General features: G+C 35.0%; 1 protein-coding gene across 2 annotated transcripts; it reads right to left on the reverse strand.

The window, feature by feature from the left end:
• Positions 1–2,463: 2,463 nt before the first annotated feature.
• LOC115975620 (arginine--tRNA ligase, chloroplastic/mitochondrial-like) lies at positions 2,464–15,790 on the reverse strand. Of its 2 annotated transcripts, none has more exons than XM_031096481.1 (18): positions 15,601–15,790; positions 15,166–15,236; positions 14,883–15,010; positions 14,631–14,706; positions 14,383–14,484; positions 13,454–13,669; positions 12,751–12,831; positions 12,181–12,264; positions 11,923–12,027; positions 11,503–11,681; positions 10,212–10,296; positions 9,812–9,998; positions 9,523–9,592; positions 8,824–8,893; positions 4,073–4,162; positions 3,483–3,551; positions 3,270–3,368; positions 2,464–3,009 (listed from the first exon to the last, which is right to left on the reverse strand). In XM_031096481.1, the coding sequence occupies exons 1-18, from the start codon at positions 15,728–15,730 to the stop codon at positions 2,899–2,901; spliced, it is 1,953 nt and encodes a 650-aa protein (XP_030952341.1). In that variant the 5' UTR covers positions 15,731–15,790; the 3' UTR covers positions 2,464–2,898. The 2 variants fall into 2 exon arrangements, with proteins under 2 accessions (XP_030952341.1, XP_030952342.1); XM_031096482.1 differs by having other exon boundaries at positions 15,166–15,240; positions 15,601–15,785.
• Positions 15,791–22,039: the final 6,249 nt, after the last annotated feature.

Genomic DNA, 22,039 nt, shown 5'->3' on the forward strand with positions numbered 1-22,039 from the left:
TATCACATAGAAGCCCTTGCAAAAAATCAGAGTTCTCAAATCTCACATAGCAATTAAAAAAAAAAAAAGTCTGATCTCACCCAAAACGCTCAAATCAATAGTGCACCAAAAAGCCATTGACTTATTAAAATGAACACTTCAAAAACAATAGCAAGCAAAAAATTTCCCTTTTCTCTCACTCCATCTCCCTAAGAGAAAGTGTATGTGAATGTGTTAGAATATGAGAGTCACCATCTCCCCCTTTATCACTGCCCAAAAATTCTATACAAATCAAAATAGATTCAAAATTCACAAAATAATAATATTTAACCATCAGGCAGGCCTTAGGCACAACATTCAACATCAAACAACATTATAAATATGGCCAATTCATACAAATACAATCTTAGTGCTACTAGGAATAATGTTGAAGGAAGCAACTCCTTCCATCGTCTAGTCTCATTCCTTGCTCGATAGATCATCAAGCGTGTTCTGTGTGGCCGAATCAGAAAACATAGCAACAACAGCAATTGGGATAACTATTAAATAATTCCAAACAATAGAATCATGGTTACACAGCCAACACCTCACCAATGGAATGGACATGCAAAGGAGTTTAGCAAAAGATATGTATGTTAATAGGATAAGAGACCCATTGCTGTTGAGAAAATTTGACAAAATATAACATACCCTCGTCAAGTCGATCTCTTGTTATGCGAAAATCCCCAAATAGTAATGACACAATAGATAATAGTGTAAAACAAATAGATTTCTAAAAGAACTATAGCAAAAAAAATTAAAATAATTGTACCAAAACACTCACCACCATTGTAGGCTAGTGGCCATTAATCTAACAAGGAGGAAATAAGGATGGTCAAATTTCTGTCAAAAGTGAAGATCTATCTTTTTTCTTTTTTCTAACTTCTTTCTTTTAGAAGAAAACTGATGATCTGACAGGGCAATTTTGAATTTTAGATATTTTAAGTAGACTTAAACCTAGGCTGTAGGGTATATTCATTCTAAATTCGGAACATATTCAACTAATGAAAAATTTAATCATCACTTATGTAATAATATTTAGGGTAAATTGCTAAGTACACACTTGATGATTTTTTTTATTTTTTATTTTTTATTTCTTGTGCTGATTAGAAAGTTGACTCACACATTTGCATAGATAGTATTATTTTATTGGTTGGGAGGACCATTTTAGCAGTCCTCCTGGTGGACCTAATAATTTCTCCCAATAGTGGGGAACCAAACTTCAAGGTATAAAATCCAAGCAACCCAAATTTCCGGAATATACTTTGCAATTTACCCTAATATTTAACAAAACTAACTAAATAAATCAAATTAACATATATTAATAATATACATATTCAAATGTATTAGTGGGCTCCAGTTAACTCAGTTGAAAAAACATCTTATCGTCAAATAAGAGATCTGAGGTTCGATCCCACCTAGGTTGAAACAAGAATTTTTTTTTTTTTTTTTTTTTTTGCATTTTACCTTTATTTTTTAAACATTTTAATTAGTTGTCATCTTTGCAAAACTATGTAGCAAACTAGCATCTCGATACTCTAAAACTCGAGTTCAAAAATAAAACTTGAGTCTTTAAGTCTTGAGTTGCATGTGGTGGCAATCTATTGTGAAAATAAATCCATGTGGAACTCAAGTATTTAAAACTTAAGTCCCTAGGTTCACCTGATCTATCCTCTATCCATCTTCTTCCTCCGTGAGTTCTAATTCTTCCTCTGTTCTTCTTCATCCTCCATCCGTGGGTTCTTCTCTTCCAGTGGCTTCTTCTTCCCGTGGCTTCTTCTCTTCCCGTGGTTCTTCTTCAAAGCTCACGTGGGTTCTTCTATCTTCTTCAAATTCTTCAAACCATGGGTTCTTTTTTCTTCAAATTCTTCGGATCTTCTTCTTCTTCTTCTTCTTCTTCTTCAAATTCTTCCATGGAACTCGAGTCTTAGAGACTCGAATTCCCCATGGCAAAAATCTCCATATCAACAATCAAAACTCGAGCCTGACAGACTCGAGATGTTAACTTGCTTAATAGTTTCAAAGCCTTGCTTACTAACGATATGATTTCTATATATAATGCTAGAGGGCAAATATCCCCTTGAAACTCTCTCTCCATAATATATAAAAATAAAAGGCATTCAAATTGATTGAACTCTAATAATACATGATATATGAGTCAAAATAATAATTTTTTTTCATCATCTTGGCTAATTAACACCATCTAATTAAGAGAGACATATTGCATGATACTGACAACGTATTTACTGATGGGAAACAGCTAACAGTTTTTTGATTTGAAACCAGTTAGGATTAAGATTTGATTTTGGGATGTTTAGTTTGCTTCTTATGTGTATAATAATTTTTGTAATTTTTTTCATTACAAAATTACCAAGTCCCTATTCAGTTAGCAATGTAAGCAATATCACTAATGAAAATTAACAAAATAACTAACAGCATTCATTCTAAAACTTGAAAGACCAATTACACTCACAAGTTAAATTTTCAGGGAACAATAATGTAGTTTCACCAATATGATATGATCCGATATTAAAATAGTTCAATGGCAAAGGCTTTTGCACTTTCGACTACACAGATGTAAGAATTTGTGAACTTGATTTCTAGGAACCACTAGATCAGCCAGGGCTCCTTAAATTCTCATATGATTGCTTCTTTCGTGAGGAGTCCAATCTTAAGTACGTTTAGCCAAAAGAAAATAATAAAAGTCAACAATAAAGAAAAAAGTAATTAACAACTAGATATTGAAACTATCACATTGCATGGCCAAAATTCACCAAAACTTGCATCCCAAACACTATCTGTACAGCGTACTCAGAGAGTCGGCACACATTGGAAACATTTTGAACCCTTTAAATGGGTTATACGCGTTATTGTATAATATCATATCTTGTAAACGGGTGTGATCCCAAGGAGATAAAAGCATTTCCTCATCACAGTTGCAGTTGCTTCGCATAGCAAGAGTCTGCTCGTTTCCTCAGCTGATCCAACGACCTAATCAAGGTTTCAATATAACAAAATTAATTCAGAATTAGGAACTTGACTAACCCATACATTCACTTGCATCTCAGAAATTGGATAACACACTAGAAATAGGAATTTGTTTATGACATCTCATAAATTGGGTAACCCACCAATATATCTTTCATCCCAAAGTGTAATAGAGGCAAAGATGGCTAATCCATCATTGTTTCATTGTCCTACAAAATAAAACATACTCATAAAGCATAAGAATGAACACACGTGAACCATACCTGACAATTGGAATAGAACGTCGTAAAGAATTCCGACAAATTATAGAGGTATTCACACAACACATTCGGCAATAGATTGGTGCAGGCCTCCTCAACAACCTAAAAAGTGAATTGGCAGACAGCAATCAGATCCACGCATCAAGCTGGCTAGTTAAGTTGCATTCATCCCAAGGTCAAGAAACATGAGAGCAACAAATTCTAAAAAGATCTTACCTCAGAAAATTGTAGCAGATGAAGCCCCAATGCACGTTCATCTGCATGATCCAAAACTATTGCCCCCATCTATCTCAAACAAACAAAAAACAACATTAGACTTCAACAAGTTGACTAGTTGAGCCTCATCACCCTGAATTATCAAGCTGCCAGGATAATCTCCAAAACAAAAAGTCCATATAAAACCACAAACAACTTACAGGGATGAGACAGAAGCCTTTACATGTCCTAAAGCTAAGGCCTTTTAGGAGCCAAACAAATAATGTAAGTTTAATTACGGTCATTAACTTATTATCAACATGAAGCTACAGTACATGATTGCATTTGGAAAAAAAGAAAAGATGTATTTATGATGTTTGAGTTCTCTTGTTTATTGCCTGTATACTAGAAAGGTAACCCTCTTTTGTGATCTTTAATTCAAGTTTAATTATCTATCCTAAAAAAAAGTAGCTTTACCAATCTAGTCAAAATTCAGTCCTCATGACACCAATTCAGGTCAAACTAGGGGCTACTGAAACTTAGTTGCATACAAAAACGCAAGTGCAACATTAATCATTCAGCTATAACTACTGTTTGAAGTAGGAACTTACACTCTTCAATTCCTCTATGTCTTTACCAGATTTCCTGATGATTGAACAGATCCGAGCATGAGCATACAGCAAGTATACAGCAGTATTCCCCTGCTCACATCAATTTTAGGAAAGTTAGAAACAAATATTAGTAGTAGTGGTAGTAAAGCAGTAGCTGCAACTGGGGGGGGGGGGGGGGAGGGGGTGGGAAGGGGAATTGCCCCACTGGCCCCACCAATGCCAGATTCTTTGTGTTTATATATAGAGATATCTCTTTCTTTATCTCAAGTTTCATAAATAAATAAAAAAAATTTCTACTATATCAATGTTTTAAGGGTTCAAAAGTTACAAATAATAATAAGCAAAAGTTTTAATTCAAGAGAAAAAAAAGTACAAAAAATATTGTTACCTTTCAAAAGTGTTTTGAGCTTAAATTCTATATATGATAACTTATTGTTTTTCATAAAAATGTATGCAAGTAATAAAAATTGGAAATAAATATATAATAAACTTCATAAATTGGTATTGTTTTCAAGTTAAACTCTAAGTTTTAGATGCACAAATATTTACTATATGGTTTAAGGAAGTTGACTACCTTCAATAAAGCTTTATTAGGAAAATGGCTATGGCGCTTTGGGGTAGAGGAGAATCAACTTTGGAGGAGGGGGATAGCTATGAAGTTTGGGGAAGAGGGGGGGATGAACTTCTAAGTTGGGAATGGGTGTTCATGGTTGTGGTTTGTGGAGAGACATTCGTATGGGTTGGGAGGATTTTAGTAAACATACTCAGTTTGAGATTGGGGTGGGGAATAGAGTAAAATTCTGGCATGATTGTTGGTGTGGGGATCAACCTCTTCAAACGACATTTCCAGTTTTGTATGAGCTAACCATTGATAAAGAGGCTTCTGTTGCTTTATCCTTACCCAGGCAGAGAGAAGGGGAAAGGAGGACTTGGGATGTGAGGTTCACCCGGGATTCAAATGATTGAGAAATGATTGGGAGGTGGGTCCTATGCTGGATTTTCTTCATTTTTTGGGAGGTGGGGACTGATTGAGATGGACTTTGAAGAAGAATGGGAACTTTGACACTTTCACATTATAAGACTTTACGAGGCTCTTCTTCTATCACTTTCCCTTGGAAAGGTATTTGCGGAGTGAAGGCCCCTAGGCGAGTTTCTTTTTTTGTCTGGATTGTGGCTTGGAATAAGATACCCACTAGCGATAATATGAAGAATAAGGGGTTTGATTTTGTTGATTAGTGTTTGCATGTGTCGATGTTGTGGGGAGACCATGGATCATTTGTTGATTCATTGTAAGAAGGCTCGACAGTTATGGTGTTTCGTATCTTTTGGGGTTTTTTGGGTCTTACCAAAAATGGTGTTTGATTTTTTTTTTGGTTGGAGAAATTGGCTAGGGAAACACTCGTCAAACATTTGGAATTTAGTGCCGTTGTGCTTATTGTGGTGCATATGGAGGGAACGTAATTGTCTTGAGGATGTGAATAGTTTTGATGATCAGTTGCTTGCTTCTTTTTGTGGTTATTGGTTTGATTGTTCTCAGGCTTGGGGCCTCACATCTTGTGACTCCATGCCTTTGTTCATTAGCTCTCTTCTATTTTGTAATTAGTTTTCTGTTTTTTTCTTTCCTATTTTTGTACTTTTTGACTACTATGTGCTTTTCTTGCATATTGTAGTGTCTTTAATAAACTTTTTCTTACCTATCAAAAAAAAAAAAAAATAGTAATCATTTTATGAGTTTAACAAAACTCAATATAAGTAGTGCTTGAGGTTTATCTATGTGAGAATTATAATTAAAAATTTCACTATATAAAAAAAAATAAAAATAAAAAGTTACTAAACAACTAATTCAGATATAAAATAAAAAAATACACAGCAAAATAAATAGAATATAATGCACCTGCCATCTTTTATGGGTTTTCTAACATTAAAATAACACTTAATAATCACTAATCAAAAAAATAAAACTTAATAATCACATGAGTGACATTTCATTCTATAGATTTGTCATATGTATATATATATATATATATATATATATATATAGACACACTAGCCGTTGAGCACACATTCACAAGCATGCTCAAAGGCTCTTCTATTTTTTTGTAAAGGTTAGTAATTTTTTTTCATCATAAATTGGGGTTGTTACCATTTTCCAATCACAAAAATTCCTAGGGGTGTGATGAGATTTATATATAAATAAATTATTTCACCCACAAACGCATAACACTCATTACACTCCTAGGTATTTTTTTAATTGGAAAATATAACAACCTCGATTTGTGAGACATTCGCCTATTAGGGAAGAGTTTTTGTTTGTAGTGGGAAATTTGTGAGATGCAGGGAAGAGTTTTTGTTTGTAGTGGGAAGTTTGTGACATGTGGAGTGGGGAGATTATTTGATTGTAATGGGATTCCTTTCTCTCTCTCTCTCTCTCTCTCTCTCTCTCTTTTTTCTTAAGAGAATAGAATTTCTATTTTAATTAGAAGCTTTTGGGTGTTTATCCAATCTTTTTTTTTTTTTTTTTTTAGTTCAATGTCATAATTTTCCATTTGAGGTGTACACGCTTTGCGAACTACAACTTCTCAAAAGATAATACTTATGACAATGTGACATTCCATCAAAATCCAAACACATTAGAGCATCCACATCAGTGGGTGGAAACTCTTGTATAATAGAAAAAACTACCATTTTTACACATTCTGAAGCAAAATTGCTCTACATCAGTGCTTCCAAAGTCTTGTATAATCATGTATATTTTTCCACGAGCTACAGTAACCGTGGATATATACAGGGTTACTGTAGCTCATGTATACAATATTTTAATAATTTCTGGTTCGCTCGTTTTTTTCTCTCTCTTCTCCATCTGCACAACAAACCATCCCTCATCATGTTCTTTCTTCCTCTGAGACACACTCCCACAGACACAAAATCAAAAATCAACTACAAACATAAAAAATCAACCACAAAATCAACAACAAAATCAACCACTAGAACAAAATCGTTTGATCGGTGATCGGTGATTGTGGATCGTGGATTGGAGAGGCGATTTGGATCGGTGATGTGAATCGGTGTTGATGGAGATCAGTGATGGGTTGACGAAGATCGGTGTTGATGGAGATCGGTTTTAATGGAGATCGGCGTTGATGGAGATCGGTGATGGGTTGACGGAGATCGGTGAGATCGGTTTTAATGGAGATCGGCGTTGATGGAGATCGGTGATGGGTTGACGGAGATCGGTGAGATCGGTGTTGATGGAGATCGGTTTTAATGGAGATCGGCGTTGATGGAGATCGGTGATGGGTTGACGAGATCGGTGAGATCGGTGTTGATGGAGATCGGCGTTGATGGAGATCGGTTTTGACCGTGAAAGAAAGAAGAGGAAGAAAAGAAAGAGGAAACGGCAGAGATAAAAGAAAAAGAAAGAAAGAAGAAAGAAAAGCTCTAGTGCCTCTGGGTTTTGACCGTGAGAGAAAGAAGAAGAAAGAATAGGAAGAAAAGAAAGAGGAAGCGGCAGAGATAAAAGAAAAAGAAAGAAAGAAGAAAGAAAAGGATATATTGGAAAAAGAAACGGTAGGTAAAATAATATTAAAAAAAGAATATAAAAATATTATTTATATAAAATATAGTGTATAATAGATGAACTGATGTGGATGTTTTGTAAAATTGGATGTGTAAAATAGAAAAGGTAGCTTTTTCGGTGTAAAATAGATGATAAATTTACACGAGCTGATGTAAATGCTCTTAGAGATAGGAAGTGCAAAACAAAATCACATCTTCTAAAAAAAGGGGGTGGATATTTGTGAATATCTTCAAAACATACATGATGAATAACTGTCAAGAGTCAACCAACCAAGAAATATTATTGGCCTTGCCCGTGTAATTTTCAACACCGTCCAAGAAATATTAGGAGCTTGTTAGTTGAGTCTTGAGTGCGCAGTTACTGTGGACTCCAGGATCCTGTGTCTTTTTCAGGTCATTTGTGTTGAACTGTTTTGGTTTTGAGAGAGAGAACGCGGAAACACTATAAGATTCGAGAGGCATAACGGTTGACAACAAAAATTAATACCTTTAGTTGTCTTGAAAGGAAGATGCTGGCTTTGGCACACACTGCCTTGGGCATTTCTCTTTGAGATTTGTAGAATAACTGCTGACTTTAATTTCATTGGAGTGTTGAATGGTGGTGTCTGGAAATTTGTGAATATCTTCAAAATTGATAGTGGGAAAGTTTTTAAAAAAACTGGATTACAGGAGATAAGGAAGAGTGGTAGTTTTTTCTAAGAACTCCTTATGGATAAGAACTGACATTTAAACTCAAATAAGGAAATGACATAGGTGAACGTGGGTTTGAAATTTGAAAGCGTTGAACATGGGTTTTTCTTTTTTTTTTTCTTATATAAAAGAGGCTAAAATTTAGGATTTTGAAAACTATTAGTTTACTTTGTTGACCCTATTGTTGAAAACTTTTCAAAAGTTGCATTTAAGGGCATTTTGGGATAACTGAAATGTCCATCCCAAATAGGGGAAGCTCCTTAAATAGTAGTGTGTGTATAGGCAATGCTTCTGTTCATAATATGTATAAATCTATGTATGCCATGGGTGTATGGAGACATGTATATTAGACTATTGGTTATAAATTTGTCTCCCCCTAAATTCAAATCCTGGCTCTGCCATTGGCTACAACAGTTACTAAAGCAAGCATAGAGAGAGCAAACAGATGACAAAAAACTAACAATACCAGTGAGTGGTAAAAGCACCTTATCATTCAGCATTTGATCAAAACTAAACGTGTAATTGGTCAATCTGTTGTTCTTCAAGTCAGCATACCTGCCAAAACCATTGTGAAAAATGAGTACTAAAATAAAAATGCATGCTCATGCCAGGCATGAATTCGTAATCACAATGTGTTACAGAAAATTGTTGTATAAGTTGGGCAATATTCCAGGAAGAGCAAAAAGTGATACTCTAACTAAGAAACTATCTTCAGTAACGTATTTTCTACCTGACAAATACCATCTGCTAGCTACAAAATATAAGAATAAGCATCACATAAACTATCCCAATGTAAAAAACATTTGATAAATTACTGAATGAGAATTACAAACTTTATGGAATTATCAGCAGGATATCATGATAATCATGAAATTTCAGAGAGAAATTAAAACTCGATATAATCTTTACTTCAGTAATGAAATGATCTACAAAAATAAAACCATGAGCTGGCAAGATACACTAACTTCATAATACATGTAGAGATTTGTTGTCTTATGGTGGGGATACTTACAGGTCAGACAACCAGTGAGTTTTAGATCAAATGACATCTCTCCTTGTAAGAACAAGGTGGGGGTAGGTGAATGAGTAATTACCAATATAAAAAAATACTAAATGGCACTGATTCTGCAAGTATTTATAGAATTATTGTGTATATTACTGATGTAGATAACAGTATAACTTACTTGACAGCACCATAACCTATTGCCTCAGCAGTTTGCTCAAGCTCCTCTTCAGTCCATTCATCCCCCTTACCTAACCAACATTGGAGAAATAATAAGCATTCCATAAGTTTAAAAGCTTCCTAGTTATGGTCTTATAAAAAGAACAAATAAGACATATTAAGAGTTTTAGGTATTACAGCAGAAAAATAGAAGCTGCCTCATATACATAATTACAAAAATAAGAAACAGAAAGAGAGAGAGAGAATATTTAAGACAAATAAAACAAAAGACAGGCCATTCAGTATCATACCACGTTCAATAAGTGTTGTTTTACAGCGACTCTTGGCTTCATCCAGTAAATCAGCTAACCGAACCACTTCACTGCTGCGAGTTCGAAAGCGCTTCTTATCATCTCCAAGAACAAGACCAAAACCCACATGGCTAGCTTTAGGGTATGCATTATCATCAGTAGAAAGCCAACCTGCACGTTTGGCAGCCTGAAATACAAAAGCAAAAGTTATCTCTGGTTTTATGCTTCTGACGGCAAATTTGCAGTAGTACTATCCCATGACTTATACAGATAAGTATATTAATTCAAATTGTTTTCAATAACCAGTTATGAACATTGATGTAAACAAAAAATTTCAATGACAAACAACATGCATGAATCAGCATAAAATGGGATACAAGATCTGACTTTGAATCCATACCTTAAACACCATATCAAAGTGCTGCTGCTGACCAACATCAGTAACATATATCATCCACTCAGCTTTCTCTTCATTAAGACGATACCTATACATTGTAATCAGAACTTTCAACAATCATAAATGCATAGACAAAAATCTATTAAAAAAATCCAAAACATAAGCCTTAAAGCATTAAGCAATTATTAGATGATTATGGAAAAGAGTGTACGCATCAAAGGAGTCAATTTCGTACTGTAACAGCAGGTTGTATGCTGTACAGATACCTAGGCCAGTACAGAAACACAGATGCCTTGTGCCATTCCATATACCAACTCATTCTGGCAATACCAGAGAAAATATCATATAACAGCCAGAGGGGAAAAAAATAGCAAACATTACTGCCGTCGATACCAATTTTATGGCTGATCATCCCCAACCACCCCCCCACCCCACCTCTCTATTTTTTTTTTTTTTTTTGAATTTTGTTTAGTGTCTTTTTTGAGTGGGCCTGCCCCTGCCTGAAACCAATGTGAATTGATTGCACAAGTCAACTTAATTCAATTTTTGTACCACTGCCACCTGCCAAACATGGAAACAACTTGGTGTGCTTTTATTATTATTATTAGTATCATCATCATCATCATCATCATCTAAGTACAACAATTGTCTATTTTTATTAAGGAGCTGACATTTAAGCTATAGATTAGCATATTATATATGGACTTATAAATTTAGAATATTTTTGACAAATTTCATGGGTTTTGACTAATAAACATATAAATAAAAAGGTTATACCCAGTGCACAAAACTCCCACTTTTTGCCCCAATTTATTTTAGAGAGACTGATTCCCAGACCCAAACTTGCGACCTATCACTTTTGACTAATTAACATGTAAATAAATAAATATCTTTATTTATTTATCTATCTATACAATTAGTTGTGATCCCAAAACAGTATACCAGTAACTGATATCGAAATATTTTGTTTCCCTGAAATAGCCTCCTGTATGGTATTAACTACATTGGAACACATACATGCATACAAATAATAAATAAATTAATTAAAAAAAAAAAACTCATGCATTAAAGTAATAATTTTTACTAGATGATAATGGAAACTATAATGTCGGTTTTATTCTTTTGGCAGTACTAATATTTAAGATGCCTCGGTAAATTATGCAAATTAAAGTCTACAGGAAACAGGCAGAAGAAATGCAAATATGAGAACAGCTAAATGATCATAAAACTACCAACTGAGGAATCAACTTCAAGGTTTATTAAAACTAAGATAATAGTAGCAAAAACTACTAACCAAATAGCTGCTAGATCAGTTGAAGCATAATTGTAACCACCATCACTCTTCACAACAATAAGGGGTATATTAAACCCTTCAAGAAAGATCACACGAGCCCCCTGACTGTCCTCAACTAAATTTTTACTAGTCAATTCCTTCAAAACCGCAGGAATATATGGATTGTAGAAGCTTTCCCCCTGTCAGCGAGAAAATATATATACATGTAAGTATTACTATCAGTTAGTGGCCTAATTTTCAGGAAACCTCACTATAAACAAAGATCTTTGCTGTCTATATGCAGCAAGGACCATCTGCATTTCATGTGACTTTAACGAAATCTACTATGTCCTCATTTTCAATTTATTGAATTGCAACACTATAAGTAGAAATTTAATCCAAAAAAAAAAAAACAATATAAGATATTGAACATTCACATACCTTTTCCTCTAACTGAACTCCAAGGCGTTGATAAACCCTGTTAAATTCATTTCGACTGATTTCACAAATCTGTGTCCATGCCTTACGATACTTCTGTTCCCCACCCTGTAGAAAGTTGAGCCACGACAAATTTGTAAAAGAGAAACTCAACAAATATAATGTGAAGCCTAGATATTCAAAATTTTAATAGTGACCTAAGATATTGCATTATCGGAGAGATCAACCTCAGTCCATAAGCTACAAAAGTAAACAAATAACCTGGAGGCGAACCACTGCCTTCTGTGCCCTCTCCTTAAAATCAGGATCACTGTCAAATCTCTTTTTTGATTCTTTATAGAATTCCTAACAAGTACCATTCAAGTTAGAATCACATTTCATCATTTAATTTTTCATTTTTGAAATGAGTCACAAAATCATTCACTATAAAATGCCCTAACGAACAAAAGAATTCAAAAGTATAAGAATCACACATTGAAAAATACAGTCATATTAAAATGAAGGTAATTCTTTCTTGACGACATCTTACTCCAAGTTTCACTTTGCAGGAACTGCAACTGAAGGTGATTAGGTAAATTCCCTAACAAATCAATTCCGTCTGACCTCACCATCTCCCTAATATCACCTTCTAATAGAATACATAATTCTAATATTGGTAATTATACACACATCCAATGGGTCTTGAACCCACAATCTCACACTCCACCTTGTTCTTATAAGGAGGGGAGATGCCATATGTGCTAGAACACATTGGCCAAAGTGCAACATGAGGTTAGTGATATAATAAGGAAAGATCCAACAACAATCCACAGCTTTAATAGTTTCATATACCTGTAGATCTCCAATAGCTGCTTCATTAACATCTTCCCAATTTGAAAACTTTTCAAAGAGGAATTCAATCAGCATACCAAACTGCAACACACATGGGAAAATTTTCAGCCTTATGGTAATGGTACTGATGAAAAAAGGAAAAGAATTTCTCTACAAGATAGAATACGTGATAATTAATACCTGTATAGCAATTTTGAACAAAAGCGGCTATTTACCCGTGCATGATCAAATCATTTCAACCATAAACAACATGACATCAGACTATCACAATGAACATGAGTGGTCTAGTTTCTGAAGTATATAACATCAGAGCATTGAATCTCATTTTATTAACTAATCTCCAAAGGTATATGTCGCTATAAGATTACGGTGGCAATATGAAGGTAGCAAGAAAAAAGCACACAAATGCTGCCTTTGTCCAATTAGGAAGATCTATTTTTAAAACGTGTTAGATAATGGAAATGCTTGACAGAGAGAAAAAAAATTCCACCATTCTCTATTAAGAAATCAATTAGCGTTTGAAGTATATAGCTACAAGCTGATGGATTTGATTTCAACAGAGGAAAAAAAGAACAAAATTACAAGTTCATACATAAAGCAAGAAACGTTAGTCGTAGCAAAGACAGGCAAAGACACAAAAGGCCCTTATCAAGCTAAAACAGCTTCTATGCAATAAACATATGTTTTCATAAACTGCATATACCTGTGTTCCCCAGTCGCCAACATGATTTCGCCGAAGAACTTCAACACATGAAAACTCGAGCATACGGGCTATTGTGTCCCCAATAATGGTAGATCTTAAATGGCCTACATGCATTTCTTTTGCTATATTAGGTGAAGAAAAATCAACCACAGCCCTTCTGACTGGAAGTCGTGGTGCCCATGTATCGATTCCATCAATTAGCATTCTTTGAATACTCTGCATCAGCATATTTGAAGTCAAACAAACATACAAATATGCTATATCAATTACAATAAACTAGGATGCATGGATGCACCATTTTTCCTCACATACTCGTATCCAATACGTATCGTACCGGTATCATACTGGATACCTCTAAGATACATGGCCAACCAAAAAAAATTTAAAAGTGCAATACATCTAGGATGCATCTGTGATACGAATTAGATACCGTTGTAACCCAACCCCAATAGTGAGAGATAGCCCAAACTTGAAAGAATTTTTATCTATATGCTTTATATATTGGTTTCAATGTTGAATACTTGTCTAATTATGTTTTATTTACTCTTTTGGATCTCGGTTTGTATTCTACACAGCATTTAATCGTCATAGATTCATTTTATTATTCATTATTGTTTTTAAATTGATAAATGCTTAACAATATATAAAAAAATAATGATTAACAATATATAAAAAATATATTTAATAAGTAATTAATACACATATCCCCGACATATCGTACCCCAAGTTTTTCAAGAAACATTGTTTCCCCGTACCCGTACCCATATCCGTACCCGTGCATCTTAGCAATAACGTAAAGCCTTCTCTTCCTTCTCTCTTCTTATTGTTTTCCCTTATAAATAAGATATATATATATATATATATATATTATAACAAGTAATAGAGATGTCTCTTCACTCAAAAAACAAAAGGTAGAAACAAGCATGCACCTGAGCCATCCAATTCCTCGATAATTTGACATTCACAAATCCTGGCCCAGCTACGGAACAGGATTCTATTATGTCAGATTGTGGGAGGTTTCGCATGATGGCCTACAAATACCAAAAAAGATGGGGATAAGTATCCAACACTATCAATTTAAAGTTTACTACAGAATTCACAACCTTCCATTTCCAAATAAGTTCTAATACAAAGGTAGAACATAGACAAAAAATAGAAAGAATGTCAATGTCAACACCTGTCCAACAGCTGGGGGGCCCTTAAATTCAGTTTCCTTTCCTTTTATTTTAGACCATAGGCCCATGGCATTGTTACTGCATCAAAGAACAAAATCCAAGTTTAGCATCCAAAAAGAACTCCTATGGAATCCAAAGCCAGCATTGCTATTATATTTTCTAGTGCTGGTACTAAAAATAGATAATACAACACTTCCAACCAAATCCCATAACCACAATTCACATATATGTCATTTCACAAGCAAGTGAGATACCATTGGTAATCTCCAAATTTTCCAGTGCAAGCAGCAACCAAAGGCTCTACATCTGCAACACTGGGCACCGTCACCTTAAGTGCCACCTCAAAGAGTTTCGCTAACTTACGCTTCACATTTTCTTCTTCCTGTGGCAAGAGTCCATTTTACTTTTAGCCTTTTAGGAAACAACTGCGTTCTTAAAATGAGCAAAGCACTTGGCAGGCACTAAAATAATACATTATTTTCGCACCCAAATGGGAGAAAATTAGAAATAAATAAATAACCATTTGAATTAACTTACATTTGCCATTGTTGAGACAGAGCGTTTCTTTGTTGCCAAAATGAGCCTCCTAGATGTTGTTCTCAACAAGTCTGTCTAGTTTCGCATCAAACAACATTAAAATTAATACAAATTCCATTACCAATTTTAGAAATCTCAAAAAAAAAAAAAAAAAAAAAAAAAAGAACTTGAAGAAAGCACTGATGAAATTGGAGTAAACAGAATCCAAAAATCTTTCAATTTTTGCAAGAAAATGAAACTTTGCATTAAAGAGCGCTCACACACACAGAGACGAACATAATAAATAAAAGCATAAATCGAAAATTGTATGTATATTCATGTGAATACTAGGAAACTTAACAGGAAGGCATAAATTTGAGGGTAAAAAAGTAAAGGCAAAACAAATACACAAGTATGTAAATTCTTAAGCGAGAGAGAGAAGAGAAATGAGCGTACCAGTAGTGGAAGGGAGAGATATAGAGGGCCGAAAGTGAGAGAGGCGATTGAAGTTGAAGTTGAAGTTGAAGGAGAGAAATGGGGAAGAATGGGAAGATGGCGCTACAAATAGGGTTAAGCACCCTAACATATTACTCTTTTCTCTAGATTCTCTACCCGCCCAGCCCAACGCTAACCTGTGTTAACTCCAGTCTGCTTGCTTTACTTTATTAGGGTTTTTGGCTTTTTCTTTTTCTTCTTCTTTTACCAATGAAATTAATACATGTCAGCGATAAGGATGGATCGGGGCCCACTGAACACATGGACCTGTGTTTTTTTCTTTTTTTATTATTAAAAGACTAAAATTTTATACATGAAATTAACTCTATGTTTGTTTTCACGTAAAATATTTGTAGGAAAATATTTTTTTATTTTATAGTGTTTATTTTGTAGTAAAATATTTAGTCAAAAGTAAAATATTTTTAGTCAACTAAATCAATCTAAAGCAAATTTGTGTAAAATATTTTACGCTTAAAATTTTGGTAAAATATTTTACCATTTCTCTCAAACTCTCACCCGACAACTCTCAAGCCATCTATTCTCTCCCTTTCACGTTATCTCTTCTCTCCCTCTCAATTTTCTCTCCTTCTCAACCTGAACCTTCTCTCACAAAACCTGGTGGCGCCACCCACTGACCGGCGTAACACAACAGCGACGCCACCCACCGACCGGAGCCATTCACCGACCGAAGCTACCCACCAGCGGCGCCACCCACCTTTGGCGCCACCATCAACTGACTCCCACTCCTCCCTCCTCTCATCTCTCTCATGAAGTCCATCGAGTTGTTGGTGGCTGTTCCGATCTTCCTTTAATCTTGCTAGCAACGGCTTGGGTTTTTAATGGTTGCTCTGATCTTGCTGGTGGCTGTTTTGATCTTGCTGCCGCTAGATTTGCTGGGTTGTTGGATTTTCATATTAGATTCTTTGTTTGTGGATTTTCTTTTCAGGTTTTTGATTTGATTTTATGGGTGTTTTAGCTTTTCTGATGTGGATTTTTGGGTTGTTGATGGATGTTTTTTGGTTCGTTGGTGATGATTTGGTGGTTGATGGTTGTTTTTTTTGGTAGTTGGTGGCAGTTTTTTGAAGCTTTGGTGGGGGCTGGTGGTGGTTTTGATGGCTGTGTTTTGAATGGTTGGTGGTGATTTGGTGGTTGTTGGTGATTCTGATGGGGTAGATGATGGTGGTTGATGGAATGGGATTACAGTGAGTATATTTTTCAATAGTTGGTGGTGGTTGGGTATGTGGTAGCTGGTGGTGGCCGATTTATATTTGCAACATTTAGGTCACAACACTTGCCAAACACTTGCAAATATTTTAAAGTAAAATATTTACATGAAAAATATTTTACATTTGAACATATTTTACATCGAAACAAACGGAGCGTAAAGGTACAGAAACATCATGAATAAGAGCTTGTTCTAAGAAATAAGGAAACTCTTCAATCCAAGCAAAGAAATCAACAACGCCTAAAGCATGTTTAGCTAACAAATGAGCAGGCCTATTGTCTTGTCGTCGAACATGAGAGAAACCAACCTTTCGAAATTCATGACATTTAGTTAGAGATCCATAAATCACAAAAGCAATAGAAGATGGAGCATGTGACACTTCTTTTAAAGCTTGGACTGTTACGACAGAATCCCCTTCCAATATGAATTCTCTAATGCCCACTTCCTTCGCAAAAAAGATGTCAGCTTCAAATGCCTTAGCTTCAACTTCAATAGCACCCAAAGGAGCATGGATCTTACTTAAACCAACAATGAAATTCCCCTCATGGTCCCTACCTACCACAGCAATATCAGCAGCTTTTTGAGATGAGAAGATTGCACCATCAACATTCTTATAAATAGGGTATTTAGGTGGAGACCACTTTGCTTCCAGGTAGTGAGATGCTTGCATTGCAGAATTTTTCGATGATAAACAGGACACATTCCAGTACTCATCCAAATAATTTTTTCACCAACTAAGTAAACTCATACTAGCCTTTCTTTGTTTTCCATGACGCACTTCATTCCTATTTGTCCATAATGCCTAAACAATTGTCATTGTCAGCCTTGAATCCTCCATTCCCCATTGAGCATCCATTAGAATGTGCCATAGAAATTCAAAAAACTTCTAAAGTGAGTCATTGACAGCAGAGGGAAGAGTGAAGAAAAACTCCAAGTTTCCTTAACTTTAGTACACTCCCAGAAGAGATGAAACAAAGATTTTGAAGCTCGCCCACATTCTTCACGTGTACTGCACCCAAAACATTCCTACATACCAGATTTGATTTTGTCGACAAAATATCACAGGTTGCTCTCCATGCAAAGTGTCTAATCTTGTGTGGAATTTTGAGTGACCATAATCTTTTCCAAAACTAACGCAAGTTGCTCCCATTTTACTTTTATCAATTTTTGAAGTGGGGAATGACCAAATGGGGACCCATAGAGCTTAATTTCAACTAGACCTTTGTGAAAATTTCTAATATGTCAGCTATTCCTTTTTTCAATCCCATCTTGGAGAGTTTGACAAGTAATGGGAAGAGTGTAAAGTATATGTAATTTGCCCATTTATTTTTTTTATTCTCTTCATATCCAAGGTTTTTTTATCCTTTACTAGAAATAGAAAATGAATTGAATTCCACATGTTTTTTAATAAAATTTTGTGTTGCACTAAGCCACTGTCATTGAAGAATACATGATATGTGGGCTTTGCACCCAATATAACCCTATCTAATTTACCAATAGTTTTGATGGGCTATAGAGGCCCAATTAGTGATGGGCATGAATCTGTGTAACCTTTATGTAAGGGTGTGCAACTGTCAACCAATCTAACTTAACCCAACTAATGGGCATGACTATGCATTCAAACTTAGAATTTTAGAGATGATAAAAAAAAATCAACATAATGTAAAAGGATAAGAAGAGAATATAGAAATTCAGTAGGTGGTCGGTTTTAATTTTACCTCGCCTTCTCAAATAGCGAACAATTGATGTTATTTTATAAACCTTAACACCGAACGATTCATGGGACCAAGACCAAACTCATCAACCTCCTCAGCAGCAATGACAGCAATACTGCACAAAGTTTAGGGAATCAAGAGTAATATAAGCACATGTTCAAGATAAATTAGCAAGGATCTCAATGTATAGCCTAATTTCTTGCACAAATGATAAGTATGACAATCAACCATAGGGAATAAAGATACATATAAAAAACTCAGTATGCTACCAACAATTGTAAAAGCAAAGCTTTATGTTAAGATTAAAGAAAGAAACCTTAATTTGCAACACAATTCTGACACCGAACTCTTTTATGTTTATTATGCTCATTATGAAACCCAATTTTGACACCCCGACCCCTCACCCTTCTTTCTCTAATTAGGAGAGAAGTTGGGGGACCTCCCGTTAAATTTTTAACCATTCAATATATTAGGTGATTAATTAACAAAACCAAAAATAGTCAAAACTAGAACACTGACCTCTCTCTCTCTCTCTCTCTCTCTCTCCTTAATATATATTTCCTCTTTTCTTCTTAAAAAGCAAGAAAAATATATAAATTTCTAGTCTCCTTATCCTCATACCTCATCATATTCCAATTTGTCTCTTCCTCGAACCTTTGTCAAAAGCGGCCAGTAACCACCAAGATATTTGGAATTCCCATTTTTAGAACGTGTATTTTCCCAGAAACAATTTTTAGAACATCACTTATGCTGAGAACAATTGAGACTGATAGCTTCTAATATCCAAAGACATAAAACTATGATACACATGACCAAGACCCATCCCAAAAGTAAACATCAAACAAGAACAACGATCAAACCTTAGTCCCAAAATCTTGAGGTCAACTATGGATACTCAGCAAACTACTTAGGGTTAGCCACATATTTTCTTTTCTGCCATTTTATCCTATCCAAAAGTAAACATCTAAACCCTCGATAAAACTGACAGAAGCTACATATATATGGTGATGATTTAAAATCCCTGTTCTAGTTTCCGTTGGATATATGGAGATACTATCACATGCTCCAAGTTTTCAGTAGCTAATCTGTAAAAGGAGAATTCAAAGGCAAGCTATAGGAGGACTATCAAGAAGCTTGCTTTCACAGACATGGGACTAATCATCACATGCAATGAAAGTAGGATGGGTCCAGCAATAGCGATAACAAGGTACCTCTAATTGCTATATTATCACACAGAACACAAAACAATATTTAGATTGAGGCTAACAATAAAAAACAACAAAATTGATTAAAAAAAAAAAACTAATTTTTGTGTTTACAGCTCACGTGAGCACCTTTCAAATTTATGACTTGGTTTTGATCACAGGCTATTGAATCTTCTGATTGATGAAGGGTTGGTGATTAAATGTGCTCAATGTTTTTTTTTTTTGTCTGTCATGAAAAAATACCCAATGATTTATTAATTAGTTTTGGTAGCACAAATACATGCTCCATTGTTTCAAAGGAGAAAATTGGCATATAACACTCATTTTCAAACATATTCGTTAGTTAGCATCGTTTTCAAACTAATTAGCAAACTAACATCTTGAGTTTCTTAGACTCGATTTCACTATAGCAACTCGACTCTCACAAGCTTGAGTTCCATGTGAACTCAACTCTTTAACACTTTATTTCCCTAAAACAAAAATAGAAACATTAAGATCAAAACAAAAACCACAACACCCAAAGAGATTAAAACAGAATCACAAAGCAACAAACCCAGTGAGATCAAAACAGTAACACGAAGCAACAAACCCAGGCTCCAAGTGGTGGCTCGGATTAAACCTAAGCGGTAAACCTAGGCGACGAGATCGGGATGAGGTGGTGGTGCGTTTTTTGGGTTTGGTTTTCCAGGTTCCAATCGGCATGTTTGTTGGGTTTGGTTTTGTAGGTTCCAATTGGTGCATTTGTTAGGTTTGGGTTTGCCGGTTTGGTCTTGCTGGTGAAGATATGAAGGATTTGAAGGTGAGATGCTATACAATCCTGTGAGAAATTGAAGTGAGAGTGAGACCTGAAGCTCATGCATGAGGAGCTGAAGTTGTTCGTGAATTTTGTTCTTTTAGTTTTGTTTTGAGGAACTCGAGTTTTTAATACTTGATTTCCACGTGGAAATCAAATTTCCAAGACTTGAGTTGCTATAGTGAACTCGAGTTTAAGAGACTCAAGATGTTAGTTTGCTAATAAGTTTGGAAACTTGCTAACTAACAAATATGTTTGAAAATTGGTATTATATGCCAATTTTCTCCTTGTTTCAAATGACAATGACAAAATAATAATAAAAGTAAGAAACCTCAAAAACCATAGTAGCTCAAGTATCGCAAATAAGCAGAGAAACAGAAAAAAGGGGCAACCTTTAAAGTGCTATTAATAAACATTATCACAAATAATCAATTTGGGACATTGTATAATATAAATGAAATACAAAGAAATCAAAATTTGTCGGTTTTGCCATATTTTCTCAAAACCCAAAAACCAAGCAAACACTATGGAGAGAGAGAGAGAGAGAGAGAGAGAGAGAGAGAGAGAGAGAGAGAGAGAGAGAGAGAGAGAGAGAGAGAGAGAGTCCTTACTTATGATAGACGTGGAGTCCCTACCAACGGAGCCACCCAAAATACAGAGATGGAGAGCAACATAGCGATAGACAGAGGCGAAGCGGCGGAGCGACAGATAAAGGTGGAGCAACAGATAAAGGTGGAGCGACGGGTCTTTGAAGTTTGAAGAGTAAGATGAGAGGGAAGTTTGAAGTGCGGGTGAGTGAATGAGACTGAGAGAGATCGTGAGAGTGAGAGAGACCGTGAAGTGAAGAGTGAGAGGGAAGAGTGAGAGTGAGGGGGTTTGAGTGTTTGAATCTTGCTTGCTCACTCCCAAGTGCAGGCGATCGTAGCAATATAATTCTTGGAGTACCGAGGTCAAATCATAAGGAGCAGGATAAATTCCAAGACAATATAATTAAATAACAATTTGGGTGAAGAAGAAAAATACTTTTGCTTGGTGATTGTTAACAAGAATAATAATAAAAACTGATTTAAATCAATAATGTAAATACTAGGGCATCAGGGTGTTTTCCTATATCGATATGAAATTCTTTGTGATCTAAGAAAATATCTGATTGTTCTTATACAATTAAAAACTTATGATTCGGTTGAACTGAGACAATTCAAGAACGCATGATAACCTCGATTAATAATGCAGTTAGAAAAGTTTTCAGAAAAAACCCATTCACTTTAAAACCTGATTTTTATTTGAAACTATTAGAAATTCATCTAAACAATAAGAAAAACATGACTGAACTTATTGAAAGTATGGAAGAACTAATACATCAAAAGAAATCTAATTGAACAATCAAATATGTTGTTGATAAAATCCTAGAAAGAATCATATTGAATATTCATACCGTATAGAAGAAACATTACCCTTAACC

Source organism: Quercus lobata, chromosome 2, assembly GCF_001633185.2.
Source record: "Quercus lobata isolate SW786 chromosome 2, ValleyOak3.0 Primary Assembly, whole genome shotgun sequence".
Classification (NCBI taxonomy): Eukaryota; Viridiplantae; Streptophyta; class Magnoliopsida; order Fagales; family Fagaceae; genus Quercus; species Quercus lobata.

Coding starts and splice junctions, on each gene's coding strand:
- LOC115975620 (XM_031096481.1), bottom strand. CDS start 15,730: ATGTTAGGGTGCTTAACCCTATTTGTAGCGCCATCTTCCCATTCTTCC. Junction 12,832..13,453: donor TTGGCGACTGGGGAACACAG/GTATATGCAGTT, acceptor TGTGTGTTGCAG/TTTGGTATGCTGATTGAATT. Junction 3,369..3,482: donor ATCTGCTACAATTTTCTGAG/GTAAGATCTTTT, acceptor TTCACTTTTTAG/GTTGTTGAGGAGGCCTGCAC.